This window comes from Pelophylax lessonae (genome assembly GCF_965119305.1).
Source record: "Pelophylax lessonae genome assembly, chromosome: 5".
In the NCBI taxonomy this organism is placed as follows: Eukaryota; Metazoa; Chordata; class Amphibia; order Anura; family Ranidae; genus Pelophylax; species Pelophylax lessonae.
The window spans coordinates 226,215,185-226,237,763 of record NC_138772.1 but is presented as its reverse complement, the minus strand read 5'-3'; the positions used below and the strand labels follow the sequence as shown (position 1 = coordinate 226,237,763).

The window sequence follows — 22,579 nt, the reverse complement described above, 5'->3', positions numbered from 1 at the left end:
CCAGAGGACCCTGTAAGGACCTTATTCCATCATGGATAGCCATTTCAAAACGTGGAATAAATCGCTTCCAGATCTTTAAATAATTTATATCTAGAGGATTCAGCCACTCTAAATTTTTTGAGGGACAAGAGCACATTCACCCCTTCATCCTCTGAATCACTTAATACTGTGATTTAGAAGTGCACCGATTGTTTGGTAATCTGAGGATAGGGTGCCATAAATGGATAAATTCACTATTCAGCTGAACAGTCTTTATAATGACACACAGCTGTGAGCACACAAGGTGTTATCATGGTTGGGCCTTGAACTCATGCCTATGAGCATCGACCACACCCAAAGAGATTAATACTGCAGACTGCAGAGGGGTTTCACCAGGAATCTCTTAAGTGGGTTTTTACACAAAAGGACACTTCCTTCTTGGTGTTGGGGTTCTGGTTTTCACTGTGGCTTTAACCTACAAGAGAGAAGCCACCATGAATCCCCAAAAAATACCTTAAAAAAAGACCACCACTGTGATTTGATAAAGGAAACAGAGACCCACTGAAGTACGGATTCCAGAAACACACATCCTGCTTGACTGAGATAATTTAATTTATATATTCAGTACTGCAGGGCAGGACTCCCCAGGAGTATTCAAAGATACCAAAAAAGCTCACTAGTAAGGAAATAGGAGGCACCATTGTACCTCTCCTACCTGACCCTGGCCGGTGCCTGCTTCCACCGATACTGCAGTCCTTTCTTCCATGCTGAAAAGGTGCAGCGTGCTGACAGATTCTCTCCATGCATCTAAATGCCGCTTCTCTGCGTCCCCCGTTGTGGACCGGAAGCGGAAAGCATCGGCCTGACCTGCCAACTGACCCCTGTGTTCTGACGTCCGGAGCTCAACGCCGTCACGCCTCCATCTGCAGTCCCGCCTACCGGAACTGACGCCGTTGCGTCTTCCGGGATCAGGGCCGAAATGCGGGAAATTCAAAAAATTACTTTCACCGCCGGCTGCCAATCAGTCCAACCGCGGCACCCCGACACCCAGGCTGGACCCACCAATGGATCTCTGCTCCCGTGAGCGAGCGAGGTTAGTGGCTCCGGAGCGTACCCACTTTGCTAGTTCAGGGAGGGAAGCTGGGATGGTCTCCTAACACACAACCATGGGCAACACCTCACCTCTCCCCGTGGAGAGAGCGCAGCCTCACCAAGCTCCTAAAAGTGCTTCCATGCATGGCGGAGGAAACACAACAACTGAGGCATGGTGGAAGAGAGTTTTTATCTTGAAGTGTTTCCTGTGAATTGGGTGGAGCTGCGCTCTCTCCAGCTGCTGTCCTGAAAGGCGACTTGAGAAAAAAAAAAATTACCAGGTACCCAACTGTTTTCTCTAATAGTCTTCCAGGGCAGCATTTGAGGATGTAGCAAGCATTACTACTAGGGAGGGGATAAAGTCTGGGGCACCTTGCAAGTTACGACCAACCATCTGGTCCTGACTGGACAGCTGGTCAATGCCGTCATGCCTTGCAAAGGCCTTGAAACTCGACCATGTCGCTGCCCTGCAGGTCTGCTCCGGTGAGGCCCTGGTTCTCTCAGTGGTTGATGATGCCCAAGCCCTGGTTGAGAGACCAGTGACTCCACTCTAAGGGCAAGGTTTAGAGCCTGATAGGCTGTCTAAACGAGTATTATTCATCTGGGTGTCGTACTTTGAGGGCAGCTCTCCTTGTTGACTCCTGCATGGAGAATAGTGTGGTTGATTTTCACCAGCCTTTAGTTCTCTCAAGGTACGTTCAGGATCATCCTTACATCCAGCTCATTTTAGGTGACTTTTCTCTGCTATCCATTGAGATTGGAAGGGAGGAAATAACCACCTTCCGAGTTCTGTCGAACAGACTTTTGGTAGGAAGGCTGGGTTCAGAGTGAGGATAACTGTCAGATTTAGACAGCATGGTTCTATCATGGAAAGCGCTCATATTTCGCTGACTCTTCTTGCTGACACGTGTGTCATCAAGAGTACCGTTTTTAGTGTAAGGTACTTATCCGAACATTCCTCCAATGGTTCCAAGGGTGCAGAGAGGAATCCTTTCAGTACTGTGGAGAGGTCCCATGTCGGAGTTCTGCTGATTTTTATCGGTCTGGCTTTTTTCAAAGAGAAGGAATCTTTTAATGAGCATGTCTTCTGCCAGCCCAACGTCCAGGTGGGAAGATAGGGCTGCCACTTGAACCCTCAACGTGTTGTGGTTAAGCTGCTTATCCGCTCCTTCCTGTAGGAAATCTGGTATTGCAGGAATGGTTCCCTTGTTCTTTATACCAAAAGATGAATCCCCTCCCCCCACATTTTCGTAGATCGCTCTAGTCACAGATTTTCTGCTGGCTAGGATGGTTTCAATCACTCTGCTAGACAGACCTTGCTCTGTAACCTCATCCTTTCAGAATCCCAGCTGAGAGCTTCATGACCTTGCAGTTCAGGTGGTTGACTGCCCCTTGCGACAGGAGGTTTGGCATTTCTGGAAGTGTTCGATAAGGCTGAGGGTTTTTTTTTGTTGGGACAACCATGGTCGCTGAGGACAATGTGGTGCAATAAGTATCACTGTAGCCTTTACTTCCTTGACCTTTTGTACCAACCTTGGTTTTAGGGCAGTAGGAGGGCATGCATAACAGATGGGGATCCCAGCTTTGGCTGAACGCATCCACTGTGATGTTCCCGAGGAGGCTGCTTCTGTCTGATCTGTAACCGTTATGATGACTGCACATACGATGCGAGCCACTTGATGGCTCAACACTGCGGCCAATACAGCAAGCACGTGACAGCTAGCAATCAAGGCATTCCAGAAATGTAACCCTTTAGAGACCTAAATCGATGGAATTTGTTCCGCTTTAGGTCCCTTCCGCACTTGTGTGACCTAAACCTCGTGCAATTGAGTGACCTAAACCTCGTGCAATTGAGTGGACTGAAGCAAAGCCTATGTAAATCGAGGTCTCTAGACCTCAAAGCATAAAAGTTGGCCCAAAGTAGTGCAGGGACTGACTTGAAGTCACACAGATGAACGGTTTTCATTGGAAATAGAGTACAACCAGTCATGCAACTTGCAGTCCCAAGTCGGACAAGCCACACAAGTGTGAAAAGAGCCCCACGATTCACTTCTGCTCAGGGACAGAATATAAAAAAAAGCATCTCATTTCTTCCGTAATTACCTTAACGTGATCAACTTTATACCAAGTCACAAATATGGTAGGGAACAAGTGAATGCCCCATCAACATAAAATTAAAAAACGCCCCCAAAAAAGGAAGGTTTTAAGGTTTTTTGAGGTTTTAAGATTAGCGTTCTGAGAAACACTAGCTATACAGATGGCTTTGGCAGTCCTAAAAGCCAGTTAAAAAAAAAAAAAAAAAAAAAAAAAGGAAGGTTAACATCTTACTTGAGAAACTGGCTTTTTGATGTACTTGGGTCTCCAATAATGCATACATTGATGTCTCCCCTCAGAGAAGTGCCTTCCATTGTAGTTTTTGGCACACCTCCAAACAGCATTAAAAGGACTCCTCTTTTAATTTCATCATTCCCTTTAACAAAATGAGAACACAAATGAAAAAAATAAATAAAAAAAAAAAGTTGATTGAGTTCATTGATTGTACGATTTTAAAATATGAACGTCTTTTAAATGCCATTTGCCTAGTTTTCAAGAAGTTTGCTTATCACAAGCTATAAGTAGGGACTAGATACATGGTACAGAGACAAATTTATTAAAGAGATTGGGGTTTGAATGAATTATGGTTGCGTTCTATATATTGCAGTGATGGGGGTACATGTTGTGTCCCGCCGTCTGTGTTGCCCAGTATATTTACATCAAAAACAAGAAAATCTTTCATCAGCTTGGTCTTTCCCCTTTGGGCTATTCATCCTAAACAGTTAAAATTAATAAAGAAAATCAATAAGTGTTAGGGACGGTACTCCTTTGAGCTATATTTGAAGTGTATTTCACGAAAAAGGTTAAGAAATAATAATGGGCGGATGCTCCTTGGTCTAACTCACAAGGGTTCATCAATCCCATCAAAAATTTAAATACAAACCTCATTGAAGTCTGTAAGGGGCAAATCTTGAAAATCAATTCTGGCCGATATTGGGGCTAATAGGCAAGGGAATGTTGAACAAAGCACATGAGGGAGCTTTGGCATTTCCACTGGGGACATGTACCAATAAATAAATAGTCTTTTTAAGTCACTTTGAAAGACCCCCCCCCCCTTTGAAAGTCCCAGTATATGGTATAAAGGAGCAGTACAGATATATAAACTGAAAGCATCAGCAACATTATATTTTGGCATATTTGCATGTGTAATCGATTTTACAATATTGCTTGGCTTAAATACAGCTGCACCACAATCAGGAAACATGGACTGTGGTTAAAAAATGAAATGCAGTTTGCAGGTTCCCCTGTGTGACCACAGTGGCTGCCCATGTTTGCGGTGGTGCACCAGATTACTGTTGGTGCTATTTAGTCCATCAAAGTTTAAGGTGCGCCAAAGCAACTCCCTCCACCAATACAGCTCTACCAATAGTTGCAAAGTATGGAATAAGCCCCACGTAATCAGCAAAATGTCTGGCAGGCCAACAGGGAGAGACAAAAAGTTCCTAAATAATTGTTCAGCTGTAAGTGAGCGAGCAGCTGCTGTCCATAGGCAAAAGCAGTCGTTGTGGTACATCATTTGAAAACAGTACAGATTAGTCCTGCTTTTTTCATTCTCTCCATTAGGCCCAAGATTGTGGAGGAGGTGGAGTGGCTAACCCAGCCTTTATCATTCTATTTCTCCATCAAGCAGGTGCAGACTCAGCCTACCACAGCTGCCAAAGCACCCTATTCTGCCTCATCCACAGCTACCTCTCCTGTTGTCCTATCAACTGTCATATAGAAGTATGCTGAATTATTGGAGTAACTTCTGAAAGAGGATGTGCAGCATTTATTGAGGCTGAAATTAATGAAACAAAGGAAGGGAGGGGACACCAGGCAGGGAGAGCCCAATGGCAATATTTTTCCTGCGGCGTTCTGCCAAGTTAGAATCAGTGATGAGAAAGGGGTGGTGATGAGCTCTGACTGTACTTGGTACCAGGTAGAGCAAAGGAGGAGTGAGACTGGCATATGCCAGGATGCCATCCAAGGGTAGCAGCTCTGTTCCACTAGATACCAGATTTTATTGGTGCAGGGCACAGTTGTCCCATGGTCTACTCGCAGAGCTCCATGGGTGCAGGGCACTTGTCTGTTGTCCTCTTCCCAGATCTTACCTTTTCCAGCAACAGACCATACGTATTTGAAAAGTCTGCCTCCAGCCTGACAAGTGTGGAAATACCATTAGCCATGTGGGTATCCGGTGTGTTAAGACACATCTGACCTCAATGCAGTTCATTGCACCAGAATGCTAGTAGTCAGAAGAAGAAAAAAAAAAAAAGGAAGGAGAGGCGACCTTGGGCCTGGGCTTGGAAGGGACCAGCTTCATGACAGAGGTGTCCTGACCAGAGACACTAAAGTGGAGGACCGCAGTAGAACACTGCTGGGCAACTCTCCAGGGAGGACAGCCAGGTGGGCTGGTGAGTGTTGCGGTCAAGAGAATAGGAGGCATGCCTGAGAGGACTGGGTGCATGAAGTCTTGGATGGATGCAGAGTCAGTCTGGGGAGGACTGTGGAGTCTTAGCCAGGAGGGTTAGAGAAAGGGGAAGCTGCAGCCAGGTGGGCTGCCAGTGGCTGAAGAGGGGGTGCTGGGATCAGTACCGACAGAAGGACAGCTGAGCACTAGGACTTTTTACTACACTATCCAAGAGGCCCGCAGTCCCAACCTGCAAAGGGCATTTTCTATCGGTCTAACTGAGCCTTTGCTAGATCATCCAAACAGTGCCAGATGGTCCTGTGAGATGTAGTTCTACAAGCAAGATTGTACTGGAGGTAGAGGTTTATATATGGACTGTATAAAGTTGTGTCCCTGTGTTCTATCTGATCAAGTAGGCACCCGATAAAATATCCCTATCCAAGTTTATTCCCCTCAAAATCTAAAAACAAAGCACTGGATTGTCCTGACTCAAGTGTGCTGTGAAGATGCAGCGTGCCTGGCTGGGCAGGGTGGGGGATCCCTTTCTACTTGCGGCTCCTTAGGGGGTGCACTACAGGTATGTCAAGGGGTGTCAGAGAGGTCTACCCTTGGGCTCCTCTAATTAGGCGAGAGGATCTGCATTTAGCCATGCAGAGTAAGGGCAAGCGTAGACTGCAACCTTGCTCAGATTCTGCCCACCCAATTTGCTGTAACATTGAGCGGGCAAGTTTCACTGTCCAAGTAGCTAGAGCAAAAAATAAATCAATTTCCATGCTCAGAACCTTTGATGGCAGCTTTGATGGTCAATTTGATGGCATTTCAACCCCTGCCTTTCCAGCTGGTAGATTCTGCCCTTTGTCAGGAATTTCTGGTCTGTCCTGGAATGCATTGACAGGTTCTCGGCTGCCTTTTTTGCCTGTTAAGGCCATCCCTGCCCTTTATGTAGAAGGTATGGTTTCATATGGTCAGCAGTAAGGTCCACGTGACCACAGAAACCTGGTCCAGCAAGATTAGGCAGTAATGCTATATATTATTCATGGCCCACTCTGATCCCGTTTACATCCAGGGGGGGATGCAGGAGCCACTGGAGCTTGTTCAGCAGCTCCATTTTCTTACAGTTTATGGTGACCATGCCAGGGTTTTCCAACACCACCTCATCCTCCTTGCCCTTTTCTGCGGAGCCATCCTATTCCTGTCCACTAGGTCTCCTTAAGCAATCAAAAGGCTATGCGCGATGGACCAGACAAAAATATGCCATGCAGTGCTGCAACTGGTATGCCCAGAGGACAGGAGTCACACCAGGGCAAAGATTCTTCAGCTCCACAGGGGTAGGCCCAGAGTTGGTTAATCTTGTGACAACAGCACCAATCTTCTGTTTGCCCTCCAGGGTAGAAAGGACATCTGCTTACAAATCGCCTGATTTGCAACATGCCGATCAGCTGGGACTTGAATTTCTCACATGCAGCATATAGACATCTGAGGACCTATGCAAGTATGGGAGAGCTTGGCTTCTTTCTCCAATACCAGTAGCCGCTTATACAGGATGGATGCACCATATTGTCATTGTTTGATGACAGGAATAGTGAGCCGTAACAATGTGCTCATCAGAGACACCTGTACCAGTTGTGATCTCGCTGAAGCACACACTGAATGGCACCATGAACAAGGCACTCAAGGCAGAGCAGGCGACATCATGAACAAGGCACTCAAGACAGAGCACCAAGAGGAAGAGAAGGACTTCCTTATGTAGCGCTTACTCCCGTAGGAGCCACTGGGATTTTGCCCAGGTTCTTCCCCAGTGGATTTCCCCAGACAGGCACAATTTTCCTCAATAAACAGGTCTATGGGTGTTTAAGTGGTTTTTGTTTTTGGAGAAGTTGGATAGGGTTGAGGGAATTGCATGGAATACTCCAAAAAAAAAAAAAAAAAAAAAACTATGTACAGGTTGAAGACAGTGAACTACTCCTTTCTGTAAAACTGAAGCAGAAATCCTTGCATATAGAAAACTGTGGACTTGGTTTTGTAGTAGAATCAGTTAAAAGCAGGCTAGCTTCTTTTGATCACTAAATCAGGGTCCCTTCACAGAGAACTAGATAGACTAAGCTCTTCAGGACACCAGCTGATTGTCCCCTTAGAACAGACAGATACAACACAGCTGCATCTAGCACAGGAGGAGTGGCTGCAGGCAAAGTCTATAAGAGCTATCACAGCAGTCTGTACTCTCAGAATTCCCAGAACAGCATCCTTCAGCATCCAAGCAAACATGGCCGTGTTTCCTTGGAGGGCAACAGCTGTTCAGGCTGGACTGATCCTCTGCAGGAAAAGACCCAGAAGCTCAGTCTGAGTATTTATGCAGTTGCCCAGCAGCTTTCAGGGCCCTGCTCCCTGGGATTGGCCAGGGCTGCATAAATACACTGCTAGGAAAAAAAAAAAAAAAAAAAAAAAAAAAAAATTAAAAAGGAACACGTTTTAATCAGCGTACAGCATCAAGTTAAATAAACTCCTAGGATATTGATCTGGTCACTTAAGTAGCAGAGGGGGTTGTTAATCATTTTTACCTGCTTTGGTGTTCATGAAATGAACAGGTGCACTAGATAGGCAATATTAAGACAACCCCCAGAACAGTAATGATTTTACAGGTGGAGGCCACTGAACTTTTCCCCACTATTTTTTTTCCGACTGTCACTAGTTTTGCATTTGGCTAGGGTCAAGGTCACTACTGATAGCACGAGGAGATACCTGAACCCTATAGAGGTTGTACAGGCAGTCCAACTCCAGGATGGCACATCATTATGTGCCATTGCCAGAAGGTGTACTGTGTCTCCCAGCACAGCCTCAAGAGCATGGAGGAGATTGCAGGAGACAGGCAGTTACTCTAGGAGAGCTGGACAGGGCCAAAGAAGGTCCTTAACCCATCAGCAGGACCAGTATCTGCTCCTTTGTGCAAGGAGAAACAGGATGAGCAATGTCAGGGCCCTGCAAAATGACCTCTAGTAGGCCACTGGTGTGAATGTCTCTGACAAAATCAGACTTCATAAGGGTGGCCTGAGAGCCTGATGACCTCTAGTGGGCCCTGTGCTCACTGCCTGGTACTGTGGAGCTTGATTGGCATTTGCCATTGAACACCAGAATTGGCAGGTCCACCACTGGCGCCATGTGCTTTTCACAGATGAGAGCAGGTTCACCCTGAGCACATGTGACAGATGTGAAAGGGACTGCAGAAGCCGTGGAGAATGTTATGCTGCCTGTAACATCTTTCAGCATGACTGGTTTGGTGTTGGGTCAGTGATGGTCTGTTGAGGCATATCCATCCATGGAGGGATGCATAGACCTCTACAGGCTATGCAATGGCACCCTGACTGCCATTAAATCGGGATGAAATCCTTGGACCCATTGTCAAACCCTACGCTGGTGCAGTGGGCCCTGGGTTCCTCCCGGTGCATGACAATGCCTGGCCATATGTGCCAAGAGTATACAGCCAGTTCCTGGAGAATGGAATGGATACCATTGAATGGCCCCCACGCTCCCCTGACCCAAAACCAATAGAACACCTCTGGGACATTATGTTTTGATTCATCCAACGCCACCAGGTTGCACCCCAGTCTGTTTAGGAGCTCAGTGATGCGTGGTCCAGATCTGGGAGGAAATACCCCAGGATACCAGACATTATCTCATTATGGAGCATGCCCAGATGTCAGACATGCATACAAGCACGTGGGGGCCATACAAACTACTGATTATTTTGAGTTGCTGCAATAAAATTTCATCAAAATGGACTAGCCTGCTGCATCATTTGTCACTTATTTTCAGATTTTTGAATTCAGCCCTCTCTAGGTTGATAATTTTCATTTCCATCAAATGATGTGGCATCCTTTTGTTCCTAACATTACCCAGTCGATAGCAGTAAAGATATCCAGCATGAGATTTCCCCATTGAGAACTGATGTGTTTTCAAAGTGTTCCTTTACCTTTATTAGCGGTGTATATTTATACTGTCATCTGCATAACTCCACACCTATCTTCCAGAGAATTCTACCACTCTGGAAAGCAGAGGGAGTAAAAAGACGTGCAGCAGCTGAGAACACTGAACTGACCCAATCAGCTGCACATATTACAGTGAGCCCAGCTAGATTTGCCTAACAAAATTATAGCCACACTGATTACAGTGAGGCAAGCTAAATTTAACAAAACAGTGTTTCCTTCCAAACATCAGAATTAGTACATGGCCGGGGATAGGTAGCATAGGACAACGTACTACTCAGCAACCATATAGACTGTGGATCCTGAACCCTATTAATTTGACAGTAACTTGCTTGGGCTCCCTCGTAATCTAGAGCCTGCAAATAAGACACTGATTTGTTGCATTAGAGATAAGAAACCTTACTGGTTGCAACCCGCCTCGATCCATGTTACAAGGAGAAAGTCACAGCTAAGCCTGCACTTGCAGAGGCAGCAGAGACAAACATCTGAAAGATGCACTATGGTGGAACCTATGTCACTTGTTTCCAGAGGCTGGCAGGATAGCCATCTCATGCACAAGGTGTCAAGAGGAGGAGCAAAAATGGGGGTCTCTGCCTAAATGATGCCTTCTGAATGGATGGAAATTAGGATGGATTGGGCAGCTTATTAGTAATAACGAATACCAAAACAAAAACTTTATACAATTTACTTCAGCTGTCTAAAATATTGACTTCATTATTACACATTAGATAAGTTAGTTGCAACAAAAAAGGTAAAAAAAAAAAAGGTATTAAAAATAATAATGTTCTGAAATTGTTGCAGGGTATTTCACATACCGTGTATTGTGGGAAAGAGACTTGTACATAGATTGTGGTACAAATTTTTATCTTGGCTCATTTCAAATACTTTCTCCCACTCCTGGTTAGTCATTTGATTTTTTAGGCTTTCAGCAGTGTGATCTTCCTCCCGCAAGTCTCTTCCACCAAACTGTAAAATAAAATGAAAAAAGTGCAGAATTATAAATGGAATACAAGGTGTTCAGTTCCAAGACAGATTTAGGCAAGCAGACACTTACCCTTGGATTAGTAGCACCTACATAACATGCTAAAAATGCCAATCTATAGGACAGATCCCTCACACCCAATGCTTTCAGTCCTTGGATGCCTTCATTATTAAATCCTTCACCACCTGTTACTTTTGCTCCAGATTCTAGTCGTGCATCTGAAAAATTGACAAGACAAAAATTACTCCCCGACTTCTGGACAAAAATTGGCTAATCGGTTACAGGAGCCTATGTAGATTATAGCAGGGTTTATGGAAAAAAAAAAAAAAAAAAAAAAAAAAAAAGAAGAAGAAGAAAGAATCAGTTGCAGACCTTCACATCACACTGAAAATGTAAACACAGTGGCACACCTAGACAGCTCTGTGACCACAGCGCCTTCTGCATGTTGTCAGTCTAAGCTCCAGTGTGAAATAGTGTCAAAGTTTATGCTGCATTCACAGGGTGTTGGACAAAAAATACAATGGCCTCAAATTTTCTTTATTGTACATAAACGGGACACAGAGGCGTATTCATTACCATATGGGTTATACGCCACCTAGAGGTGAATGGACACTGGCAACCAGACAGGAAGTCCCCCTATATAACCCCTCCAAACACAGGAAGTACCTCAGTTTTTTTCGCCAGTGTCTTAAAAGGCTATGGTCACGGTGGAGAAGCTCTCCAGATTTATTTGTTTTTTCAAAGAAGAAAGATTATGCTTCAATCTCCGATCAAAGATCTCTGAATTTAGGGGTTAGCAATCAGATTCATCCTAACGAGTCAAAGACTAAAAAGGATGGTACCCCAGCCTCGGAAAGGAGATACAAAAAGGTTTTTCCTGTAATGTCTTTTTTAGGCACTGGACCCTGGGATCCGGACCTTTGGTAAAACCAACCCCAAAGGCAGAGTGCTCTACAGGTGCAAGGGAGTGGCCTCTCAAAGAAAGGTGACCCAGTCCTTGAAGGTCGGCAAGTGATAAATTCCCCATGATGGGTGAAGATTGGATTCTTGTTACAAGACAGAACCCTGCGGCGGGACTGGCAAGTCCACTTTAGGATCAGCTGTGACAAAATGCACTTGTTTGCTTAATCTGCTCTCACCCCATGTTTGGAGTACAGATTTTCCCCTTGGCGCGAAAGCGCCCACGTTATTAGTCTCCTCGGAAAGCTCCGGCAATTCATCCCCTTCAGTGGCATGTCTGTAGCGAAGGATTGTCCACGCACGATAATCGCCATTTAAGCAATCGTAAGGATGAAACCAGGAGGGGCGTGTCATGATGTGATTGGCATGCACATGGACATCACGTAGCATGGCATGCATGTGCAAACGGTGCGATTTCTTAAGGAAGGGTTTCCAGCACAAATGCCTCTGTCAGAGGCTGGAGGGGACACAGAAACTGGGTTGCGCGAGTCACTGTGGGTGCATGTTTACAGGCATGGTCTGGTTCTGGTACTTTGGGATAATCAGTGGTGTGTGCGATTTAGCTGTAAAGCTTGGCACCAGCCTCGAGTACACTAAAGTTAGTTCCTCAAGTTTGTCTTGCCTAAGGGGGGGCACAGCTGGAATGGGCACTGTGTTGCTCCCGACAGGACTTTAAGATTCTAGTCATGCTTTCTCAGTTTACCTCCCCTGAAGGCCAGAGGCGACTAGCCAGTCTGAGCCATTACAGTTGTCAGGCATAGTAGCCACATCTAGTGCTTCTGCCACAGCATAGGTCACCAAGGACAATTTGGCATTGACGTTGGCTGGCTTTGAGGGCAAGATTGCTGGCATGATTGCAGCATTGCAAGGAGGGAGGAAACGCGATAGATCCCCTTCACCTGAGCCACACCGAGTCAGTTCTGGATTGGGCAGAGGATGTGGAAGATTTAGCTGTAAATTACCCTGTAGAAGGTCAAGCTGAGGTTTCCACTTCTGGGGAGCCAGGACCTGAGGAGTCATACTCGGCCTCTCAATCCCAGAGATTGTCAATTCAGTTACTCATTGAAATGGCCTGGTGTGGAGAGGTCTGAAGTATTTTCCTTTCTAGGCTCATTGCGTCGTCCTCATAGTCCTCTGTTTTTTCCTTACATCCGCTCTTGGAACAGATAATGTATGCTGATTGGGATTATGATCCCGATAGGAATTTTGTTCCTCCAAAAAGGTTTTCACTATTGTATCCTAATGGAGGAAAATTTCACAAGAAAATGGAGTATGCCTTCTGTGGATGCTGCCATTTCTTCTGTTAACAAAAGTTTAACTTGTCCTGTAGATAATGTTCAGGTTTTTAAGGATCCAGCTGATAAGTAGTTGGAATCTTTGCTAAAGGCCTCCTTTGTGGTTGCAGAGTCTGTGATACAACCAGCAGTAACAGCTATAGGAGTTTGTCAGTCTTTAAAAGACCGTATTAAAGCAAGTTTCCAGGACGGCTCCTTCTCAAGGAGAGTCTGGAAGATTTGACAGATCTACCTCACACTTTATGTTTTGCAGTGGATGCTCCTAAAGACTCCATACAACAAATGTCACGGTTTGCTTTTCTAACAGTGCATACACGCAGAATCCTATGGCTAAAAAGCTGGCCTGCGGAACTACCGTGTAAAAAAGTTGCTGGCTGGCTTTCCCTTACATAGAGAATGCCTATTTGGTGAGGATCTGGATAAATATATCCAAAGATTTCAGGGGGGGGGGGGGGGTAAGAGTGCATTGCTACCGGTTAAGAGGAAAAGCAAACAACCTTTTAAGATTCCCAGCACTCAGACTCCCCCGTGCTTCTCATCCCAAGCAGTTGCGAAGGCCCCAGCCATCTGGATCTAGAGCCAAGCCTTCAGGGCAAGGGCAGAAGACACCCTGGGCCCAGAGATCTACCAAGTCTACCTCTAAGCCTACCTTGTGAAGGGGCGCCCCCCACTCAATCAGTAGGGGCTGCTACAGTTCTCAGAGGTCTGAGTAGAAATAATTTAGGACAACTGGGATATTTCCACTACCTCGCAGGGCTACAAACTGGAATTTTAGGCGTTTCTACATCCTCAGTTTGTAAAATCAAACATACCTGCAGATCCTCTCAAAAGGTGATCTCTTTTTCATGCTCTGGAGCATTTAAGGTCTCAGAGTGAATACAAAGGTTCCGAAGGACAAAAGATTCAGGGACTTTTACTCAAACATTTCGTAGTCCCCAAGCCAAAACGGAGACGTGAGACCTATTCTGGATCTCAAAGCTCTAAACCAGTTTCTAAACATTCATACTTTCCGAAATGAGTCAATCTGCTCAGTCATGGCCTCCCTGCACGGAGAGGAATTTCTAGCATCCAAAGACATCAAGGATGCATCCCTTCACCTGCCTATTTTCCAGGCCCATAAAAGGTTTTTACGGTTTGCAACAAAAACAGTCAGTCATTCAGCTTGTGGCCCTGCCCTTTGGGTTGGCAACGGGTCCAAGAGTGTTTACAAACATCCTAGCTCCAGTATTGACCTGCTCTAAGGTCTCAAGGGATAACAGTGATAGGATATCTAGACGATCTATTACTAATAGAGCGATCAGCTTAAGGTCTTAGCCAGAATATTTTCCACACAGTTCAGTTCTTAGAACATCGGGGCAGGATTTTGAACTTGGCAAAGTCAGCATTACAGCGTCTGGAATATCTGGGTTTCCTTGTGTACACAATGCAGGCAAATCTTGCTCATTTCAGGAGAATGCTCCCTTCCTTAAGAGCTGATCCATCATCCTAAAAGCTAAAGTTTATACGGAATAAGGCAACATGAATACCTCACCCTCAACCATTTTCACTGGGCGGGGCCATATAGCACCTGTGTTGACCAACAACATTAACAAGGGAACATCTTATAGAGAGATACACACCATCTGTAAATTATTATACATTCATCTTTGTTAGATGCTGGCTGTAGCCCCACATGCCAATGGGATCCCACATCTCTACAGCATCTCTTACCATCAGTGTTAATTTTGGCAGCAAATTTCAATTTAGTTTTAGTCTAATGCCCCGTACACACGTGAAGATCGTCGGCCGAACGATCGGCCGTCTTTTGTCCCCGGGCTGTCGTGTCTGTTGAAAAGTGCAAAAGACTGCACAAGAATTTTGTCCACCGACTACAGCCGACTGCAGAAGTGATGTCATGTGATGGTTAACTTTCCCTGTGTTTTTTCTTTTCTGAGCATGCCCAGTCTTACAAATCTGCTGTCTGTCGGCCGAATTCTGTATTGACTGGCGAACAATCGGCTGCTCTGGTGTTGGCATACAAAAATTTTAATGCTTGCACGACAGATTCTTTTCGGCCGAAAGTGCGCTGCCGGCAGCATCATACTAACAAGCCTACAATCGGCCGATCGGTCGTCGGCCGAATCTTTTCGGCCGACAATCTGCACGTGTCTACGGGCCTTTAGTCTTGGGACTAAAATGGCATTTTAGTTTTAGTCCCATTTTAGTCTTCTGCAAGTGTTTTACTTTTAGTCGTATTTAGTCGACTAAAACTCCAGTACATTTTAGTCGACTAAAACGTCCTACATTTTAGACTATAACTCATTTTAGTCATCTATATGGGTGTAGTTCAATTGTAATTTGTAATGCATTATTTAAGCATTTCTCTACAATTTCCAAACTCATTATATTCTACTGCTGGTCCTGGAGTGAAAAATCTAATATGTTATTTATGGTATTAAGCTTTGAGCATGCACCAGTGTTAATTTTGGCAGCAAATTTCGATTTAATTTTAGTTATAGTCTTTTGACTAAAATGCCATTTTAGTTTTAGTCGTATTTTAGTCATCTGAATTGTTTTAGTCGTATTTTAGTTGACTAACACGTTTTAGTCGGTTTTAGTCGACGAAATTAACACTGCTTACCATAAGGGGCATTCAGACCCTTGGTCATCTCAACATATGACCATTTCCTTGAATCACCACCATAGATCTCCTACTCATCCTCCCACTCAGTGTGCTGCAAACAATCTCTTACCCCTTGCTGGGACTCACTGTAGTGATCCGGAGGAGCCTTCCTCTCTGATCACCGCTGGATGTGCCAACTTCTGGGGCCTGGAACGCATACCACTCTGCACTCTAGACCCACTGCACGCCATCTCTGGGAAAGGGGCCACGTCATCTACATGACTTCCTCCGACAGTAATTTGAGCCTTTAGGATGATGGACCAGCTCTGAGGAAGGGAGCATGCCTCCAGAAACGCGTCAGTGGTCCTAACACAGGGGCATATCCTTTTCCACGAGGTGGGTTTGCTATGCAATTTTACTCTTCATGTTTGGGAGTAGGTTTTTGGCATTAAATACATTTTAGAAGGTGTCCAAGGTAATGCACTATGTTCTTGCGCCTCTTTTCTTTTGTATTTTCAGAAGTGTATCAGAACTAGCAGCTCCTTGTAAAGAGTCATTCTTGATTTTACAACAAGATAGGGGGATTCTACGTCCATACCCAGGTTTTTTATGGCCAAGATGGTGTCCGCTTTTCATTTGAATCAAAACATTTTACTACCTTCCTTTTTTGCATACGTTCACTAGATTCTATCAAGTGGATGTTAGGACCCATGTGCATTTGGCTGCAGTGTTCTGCAGGCAGCTATGTAGATCTTGTGGTCTGATGGAGATAATTTGGTGTCCCCCCTTCTTACGTGCTATGGAATGGTAATGGTATATGGTAATGAACATGGCTCTGTGTCCCATGATGTACGATTAAGAAATGTGGATTTTTCTTACAGCTTACCTATATAATCCATTTCTTGGAGCACATCACGGGACACAGAGGTCCCTCCCCTCTTGTATGGGATGTTTATTGCTTGCTACAGAACTAAGGTACTTCCTGTGTAGGAGGGGTTATATAGGGGGACTTCCTGTCTGATTGGTTGCCTGTGTCCATTCACCTATAGGTAGCGTATAACCCATATGGTAATGAATATGGCTGTGTCCCGTGATGTACTCCAAGAAATGGATTTTACAGGTAAGCTGTAAGAAAAAGCCACATATTGCTGATATTCAGCTTAACTCTTACACACTAAAACAAGTCTGAATCAACAAGTGAAAAGACTCGACAGACCGCTGAACATTGTTCAGTCTGACCCAAAAAAAAAAAAAAAAAGGCCGGTTTACAAAAGCTCAATAGTTAAAAGCTAAAAATGTTATTCACAAGTGAATGAGTTAGAGCAGTGACTCGTTCCAATCCCACATTACCTCTGTTTAAGGTTTCAATGAGCACATGTTTGAAATAACTGCTGTCTAAAAAATGATAGCACTCCGGGACTCAAAAAAACACAGGGAAAAAATCCTCTCAAAAGATTAAAAAATAAAATAAACCAATATCACAGATGATGATTAGGAGGATACATGATTTATATAGCACCAACTTGCACAGTGCTTTACAACATAAGAGCAGACAGTACAGTTACAATACAATTTCATAAAGGAATCAAAGATAACAAATTTAAAAAAAATTGCTTTTAGTTGGCTTTACAATGACAGAAGCTTGTTCTAGTACAGTCCAACAATTGTTATTTCAAGATGAGATTTCACATCGATTCTACTGTACTCCAATTTATGGTAAACGTGGCTTTATTCTAGGTTTCTGCCCCTTATGCCATTGAATTGAAAGCTACATTATAACTAAATGAGTGCATAATCTTTCCATAACTAGTTAGGATGTTTTTAAAACCTCCATTATGATTAGAAATTCTTTCATTACCTCCAACTGACAGAGCAGCTATATCAGGTACAACAATCAATGTACCAGTGAAATCACATCGATCCCCTGCCATAGCAGTTTCAACAGCTTCTGCACGAAGAATAATTTCCACATTGCGTGGAATTGCACCACGAGGCAATTCTCCCTGAGTTTCCTGAATTCTTACCTAAAAAGGCATGGAAGAAATCAATTTGAATAAATGGTGTATTACAAGAGACAAGGAAGGAAAAAGTGGTGTATTAAACGATGAAAACAATGCAACAAGGGTATATTCACCAGGTGACCAAAGAAAAACAAAAAAACAAACAAACCAAACACAAAACCTTCCCAAACAGTCACCAAGACATACTGGATAACGTCAAGATGGACAGGTAAACATGCCTCAAAATGGCCCACTAAGAGCCGGTTCACACTGGGGCGACTTGTCAGGCGACCTGGTTGCCTGACAAGTCGCCGTGGGTCGCCTGCCATAGATTAGCACAGGACCCGTTCTAATAGTAGCAACACAAGTCGCTCCGACTTAGAAAAGGGTCCTGTACTACTTTGGGGCGACCTGCATTTGACTTCAATGATATAAAGTCCGTGCATGCCGCTCCGAGGTCGCGGTGCGAGCTGTGCACCGCGACTTCACAGGTCGCCCCGGCAAGTCGGGTCGCGCCTATGTGAACCAGCTCTAAATGCTTGCAGCCCTGCACATAGTACATCAGCGAAGTACTACATTGTAGAAACAAAGCAGAAAAAAAACAAAAAACACACAAAAACACTGATAGCATAGATGAAACTTTAATAAAAAAAAAAAAAAAAAAAATGCATGCAAAAAATAATGTAGAGATTAAAATCACAGTTAGCTACCAACCGCCAGGTAAAATGAACAGAATCGATATGCTCTCAATAGTAGCCGGCATGCAGAGAGTAAGAAAGCAGCGCCAGCCTGGATAAAATGGTCTCAATCAACCAGTGCATAGAAGGGCCAGGAGTTTTATACACCGTAGCTCAGTGTGACCAGCAAACCATGAAGGATGTCATCACTAACATTGAGGCTCCACCTCATCTTCAAATTTGGGGAGGTGTCAAGATTGACATCAACTGACCTCCTCCAGCAGGTTCTCTTCCTCTAAACACTCATACTTTTCATGCAATAGGCTCATCCTGAAACAATTTGAATTTAAAAAGAAAAAAAAAAAAAAGTGTGGGGTAACAGTAAAAGTTGACGTGTTTCAAGCTGTATACTCCTAGCCTCACTGAATTTGCACTGCATGGCTCCACCCTCTATGCATAGCTTTGCCCATTCCCTGACATATAGGGGAAGCTAGACCAAAATGGCTACAGGGCACACAACTCCTGAAACCTGCCCAGGCCCCCTAAAACACCAAAATGTTTTATGGTAGAGCGCCTTGTCTACTATGCTGGCCCTTCCATTTACTGGTGGATGTGGTTGAACACAGTTTTATCCAGATCGGAGCCACTTTATTTGATTTCCTTCTGGATGATGTCTACCATTGAGACTACATGGATTCTGTACATTCACCTGGCTATTGGTAGTTCTTGCTGAATGATCGCCACATCAATTTGTGCAATTCTTTTTATTCATTTTAATCGGAAATATTTCATTTGCACCATTCATAACTGTACTATTGATGAGGTTACCAGACAAGAAGAGCTGATGTCGGATGTCCAGTAGAAGCCTAAAAGGTCACAATTTTTTATTTTTTTTTGTGTAGGTGCTTCCCCAGTGGATTGCCCCGCAGCCAGGCACACAATCTCAGCCACACTTATCCTTACCAGTCTAGGGGCGTTTTGTTTTTTATTTTTGGAGAACTTGGATAGGGTTGAGGGAATTGGGTGGGATACTGCAAAAACAGACACTATGTACATGAGGAGGGTGAATTACTTTCTGCAAAGCTGAACCAGAAGTCCTCTCATATAGCAAACTGTGGACTTGGCTTTGTAATAGAAGCAACAGCAAACAAGCTTCTTCCTTTGGAGCAACAAAAGCAGAGTCCCTTCACAGAGAATTTGATAGACTATGCTTTTCAGGACACCAGCTGATGTCCCCTTTAGACAAATACCAGCTGATTCTAGCACAAGATGGGTGGCAGCCGCCCAGCAGTCTGTACTCCCAAAATGTCCAGGGAAAGCTGGTTGTCTCCTTCCAACTGACACTTTTCTCCAGTGATACCAAACTAAATCTTTAGCAGACAGCCCCTCAGTCAGCTCTCAGCAGCTTCAGTATCCAGGCCCTCAGAATGCCCACCCGAGGCCTCACGAACAGCACGCACATGGTAGCTTTGCCCTGGAGAGCAGGAAGCCCTTCAGGCTGGGCTGATACTTCCAGGAAAAGAACCAATGTGCTTAGAGAATATATACATTACAGTCTCCCAGCAGCATTCAGGGCCCTGCTCCTTGGGATTGACCAGGGCTGTAAAAAATAATCCTACTGCCATCTGTATAGCTCCACACCCGTGTTCCACAGAATTCTCTCTGGAAGCAAAGCGTCAGACTGGCAGCAGCTGAGAACACTGAACTGACCTAACAGTTGCAATGGCTACAGTCAACAGAACTAAATTCACTCTCTGTGAATACAGTGAGCCAGCACTAACATCAGCCTAATCCTAGCACCTATCTACAAAGGTGCTACATGTATATAAAAAGCAGATTTTTTATTTTTGGAGTGGCTGTCAAGTATAGTGGGTCTCTTTAATTGAACAGGATAGTCCCATCAACCCCACCACCACCACCCTCCTTCCAGAAGTAGATTTATTGAACCCTGTATGCATATCTTTGTAAATAAATTCCAAAGTACTTCCTCTTTTTTAGCAGAGGGTTGTAGTTTCAAAAGTTGTGAAAGATATTTGAATACTAGAGTTAGGTCCGGTTCACACTGATGCGATGCGGGAAGGCTGCAAATTTGCAGCCTGTTCCCGCATCGCTCACGCACCCCCGGCAGTTCACACTGCCATATGCGATCCGCTGGGGGTGTCAATGTAATCTTGACACCCCCAGTTTGATCGCATATCGCAGTGCGATCGTGCAGTTCGCGCAGGATCGGATTGCACAAGTGTGAACCGCTGTGCGATCCGATCCTGATGCGGCTGCAAAAATGCCTCCTGTGCGTGTTTTCTGCGGGTGCGATGCGAATTTAGCCATACAGTTTGTATGGCTAAACTCGCACCGCACAGCCGATCGCATGTAATGTTGGAGCAGTGCGCTCCGATATTACATGCGAACCCCGCACACGCACAAGTGTGAACCGGGGCTCAGTGTTCAGTATTTTTTTTACGCAGACTTCTAGACCGTCTTAAATAAATAAAAAATAAAACACTTTTGGCATGGTGTGGTGATGGTGGATAGGGTCAGATGGATTAAAATTACCACAATGATCCTACAATCTTATATAGCTAAAAGAAAGATTAGTGGATTAAGGCCTGCTGAATTACTAAGGAAAGTGTAGTTAGCTGCAACACAAGGTTCCATTTTTCTGGCCATCCAATCACTATATTCGCACTACTGCTCAGTACAGTACTAACTATGTTGTCAGCAATCCTGTTGTGTATCCTTGATTTGGGCATACATTATGTTAAGATCAATGATTACGGTTACAGTTGCCATTAGCAGGTGTCACAGACATCAAAGTTTGGATTGTAGAAAGAAAAAAAAAAAAAAAAAAAAAATGGAACCATTAGATGCAAAGCACTAATTTGCTCATATATGGAACTTTTTGGATGAAAGATCTAATATGGAAAGAGCTGCCGATAGCAATCACGATGCCTGGTACAGCCTGACAGGGCCACCTACCCACAGAAATTACAAAAGCAATGTTTTGCTTAAAAAAAAAAAAAAATCACTAAAATAATTATTAGCTGCCAGACAACATTACAAAATATCTGCCATGTGGCCTGTACAGTGTGAATCAGTGGATTTTTTTTTATGTGGCTGGAGCCACCTGGAGTTGTGTGCAGGCAGCCCATGTTACTTTATGGGCACACAGCAGCTGTATGAACACATTTGCCCAATTTGAAAAGGTGTGTGGGTGTAGGTGCATGGCCCCAAACATGATAAGTGGGCACCCACACCTGTCAGATTAAAACCTGCAGCTGTGTTCATAGAGTAACTGGTGGCTCCAACCACATGAACAGACCACTCAATTCACTTGGCCAGAATATCTGTAAGAGTAAGCCCCCCCCACTTTTTTTCCCCCCACTACTTTAAAACAATTTAACAACCCTGTTGAGCAGATTAACAGTAAGTGCTCTGAATAGAGGCTCCGTTCATGCACAAACTGAAGAATAGTAAACAGTTTACTAGGCTCCAGTTCTCAATGAACACGGCGAGTGATTTTTTACCAATCACGCACTGGGTTCATTGAGGAAGGAGGAAAGGATGGGCTTGGTAAATAGGACATTTTCCGACCCCACCCTGAAACTATCTCAGAGTGCTCGCAGCTGACGATAGCCAAAAATGGGAGGCAGTTGAAGCCGCTACTGCAGGGTGAGAAAGGAGGGGACATAAGGGGCTTGGAGCAGTGGAAAATGGGGGTGGGAGCTTGATCCTGGATAGGGAGAATGATCAGAACTGATCCCCTAGCAGCAGCTGAAGAGAAAGGAGGAGCCATAGTGTGTGTGTGGGGGGGGGGGGGGGTTGTTATTCCAGAAACCCACCCCCCTCTAAAACTTGTCCATAGGTAAAAAAAGAAAAAAAAAAGTTAAATCAAAAGGTTATTATAGGTAGGGTAATGGGACTGCCCTGAAATTGTGCAATTAGACTAGAGCAGAGACTCAATTTGGAATCCTATAATGATGATCTAAGCGATAGGTGAAATAATATGGGACACATTAACCAGATCAATTAATAAAGGGATAAATAGAATTGGTTGAGCAGTGAAGCATTGGATTTGTAGAGGGAACTGGGTTTGTAATGGTGAAGTAGAAGTTGCACCTAATGAGGGATTTGTGGCAGTTAACTGAGGGACAGGTCAGATTAGGAGAGGAGTGGGAAGATCAGCTACATAAAACACTAAGACACTCTGCACAAGATAAAAGACATCAATGGCGGTGACTGTCAGGGAGGCAAAGGTTGGGGGGGGGGGGGGTGAAGAAAATACAGACTGGGCAGGTTGGAGGAATGGGATAGACTAAGAAAGGGTAGATATAATCAACATTTATAAATACATAAGGGGTCCATATAGTGAACTTGGTGTTGAGTTGTTCACTTTAAGGTCAACACAGAGGACAAGGGGCACTCTAAGTCTGGCCATACACTATACAATTTTCTTATTCAATTTCCTTTAGATTTACCTTAAACTATGTAGTGCAAGGGCCTGCCTGACTGCATACAAATTGAAAGTGTTT

General features: G+C 44.4%; 1 protein-coding gene across 1 annotated transcript in view; it reads right to left on the bottom strand.

The window, feature by feature from the left end:
* LOC309556310 (maternal DNA replication licensing factor mcm6) overlaps positions 1–22,579 on the bottom strand; it is a gene marked incomplete at both ends in the record, with an annotated part of 172,602 nt that overhangs the window by 101,073 nt on the left and 48,950 nt on the right. Inside the window, 4 exons of the mRNA XM_082258753.1 lie at positions 3,400–3,541; positions 10,350–10,500; positions 10,589–10,734; positions 17,232–17,397. Coding sequence (XP_082114879.1) covers positions 3,400–3,541; positions 10,350–10,500; positions 10,589–10,734; positions 17,232–17,397 — 605 coding nt within the window. The remainder of the gene's footprint in view (positions 1–3,399; positions 3,542–10,349; positions 10,501–10,588; positions 10,735–17,231; positions 17,398–22,579) is intronic.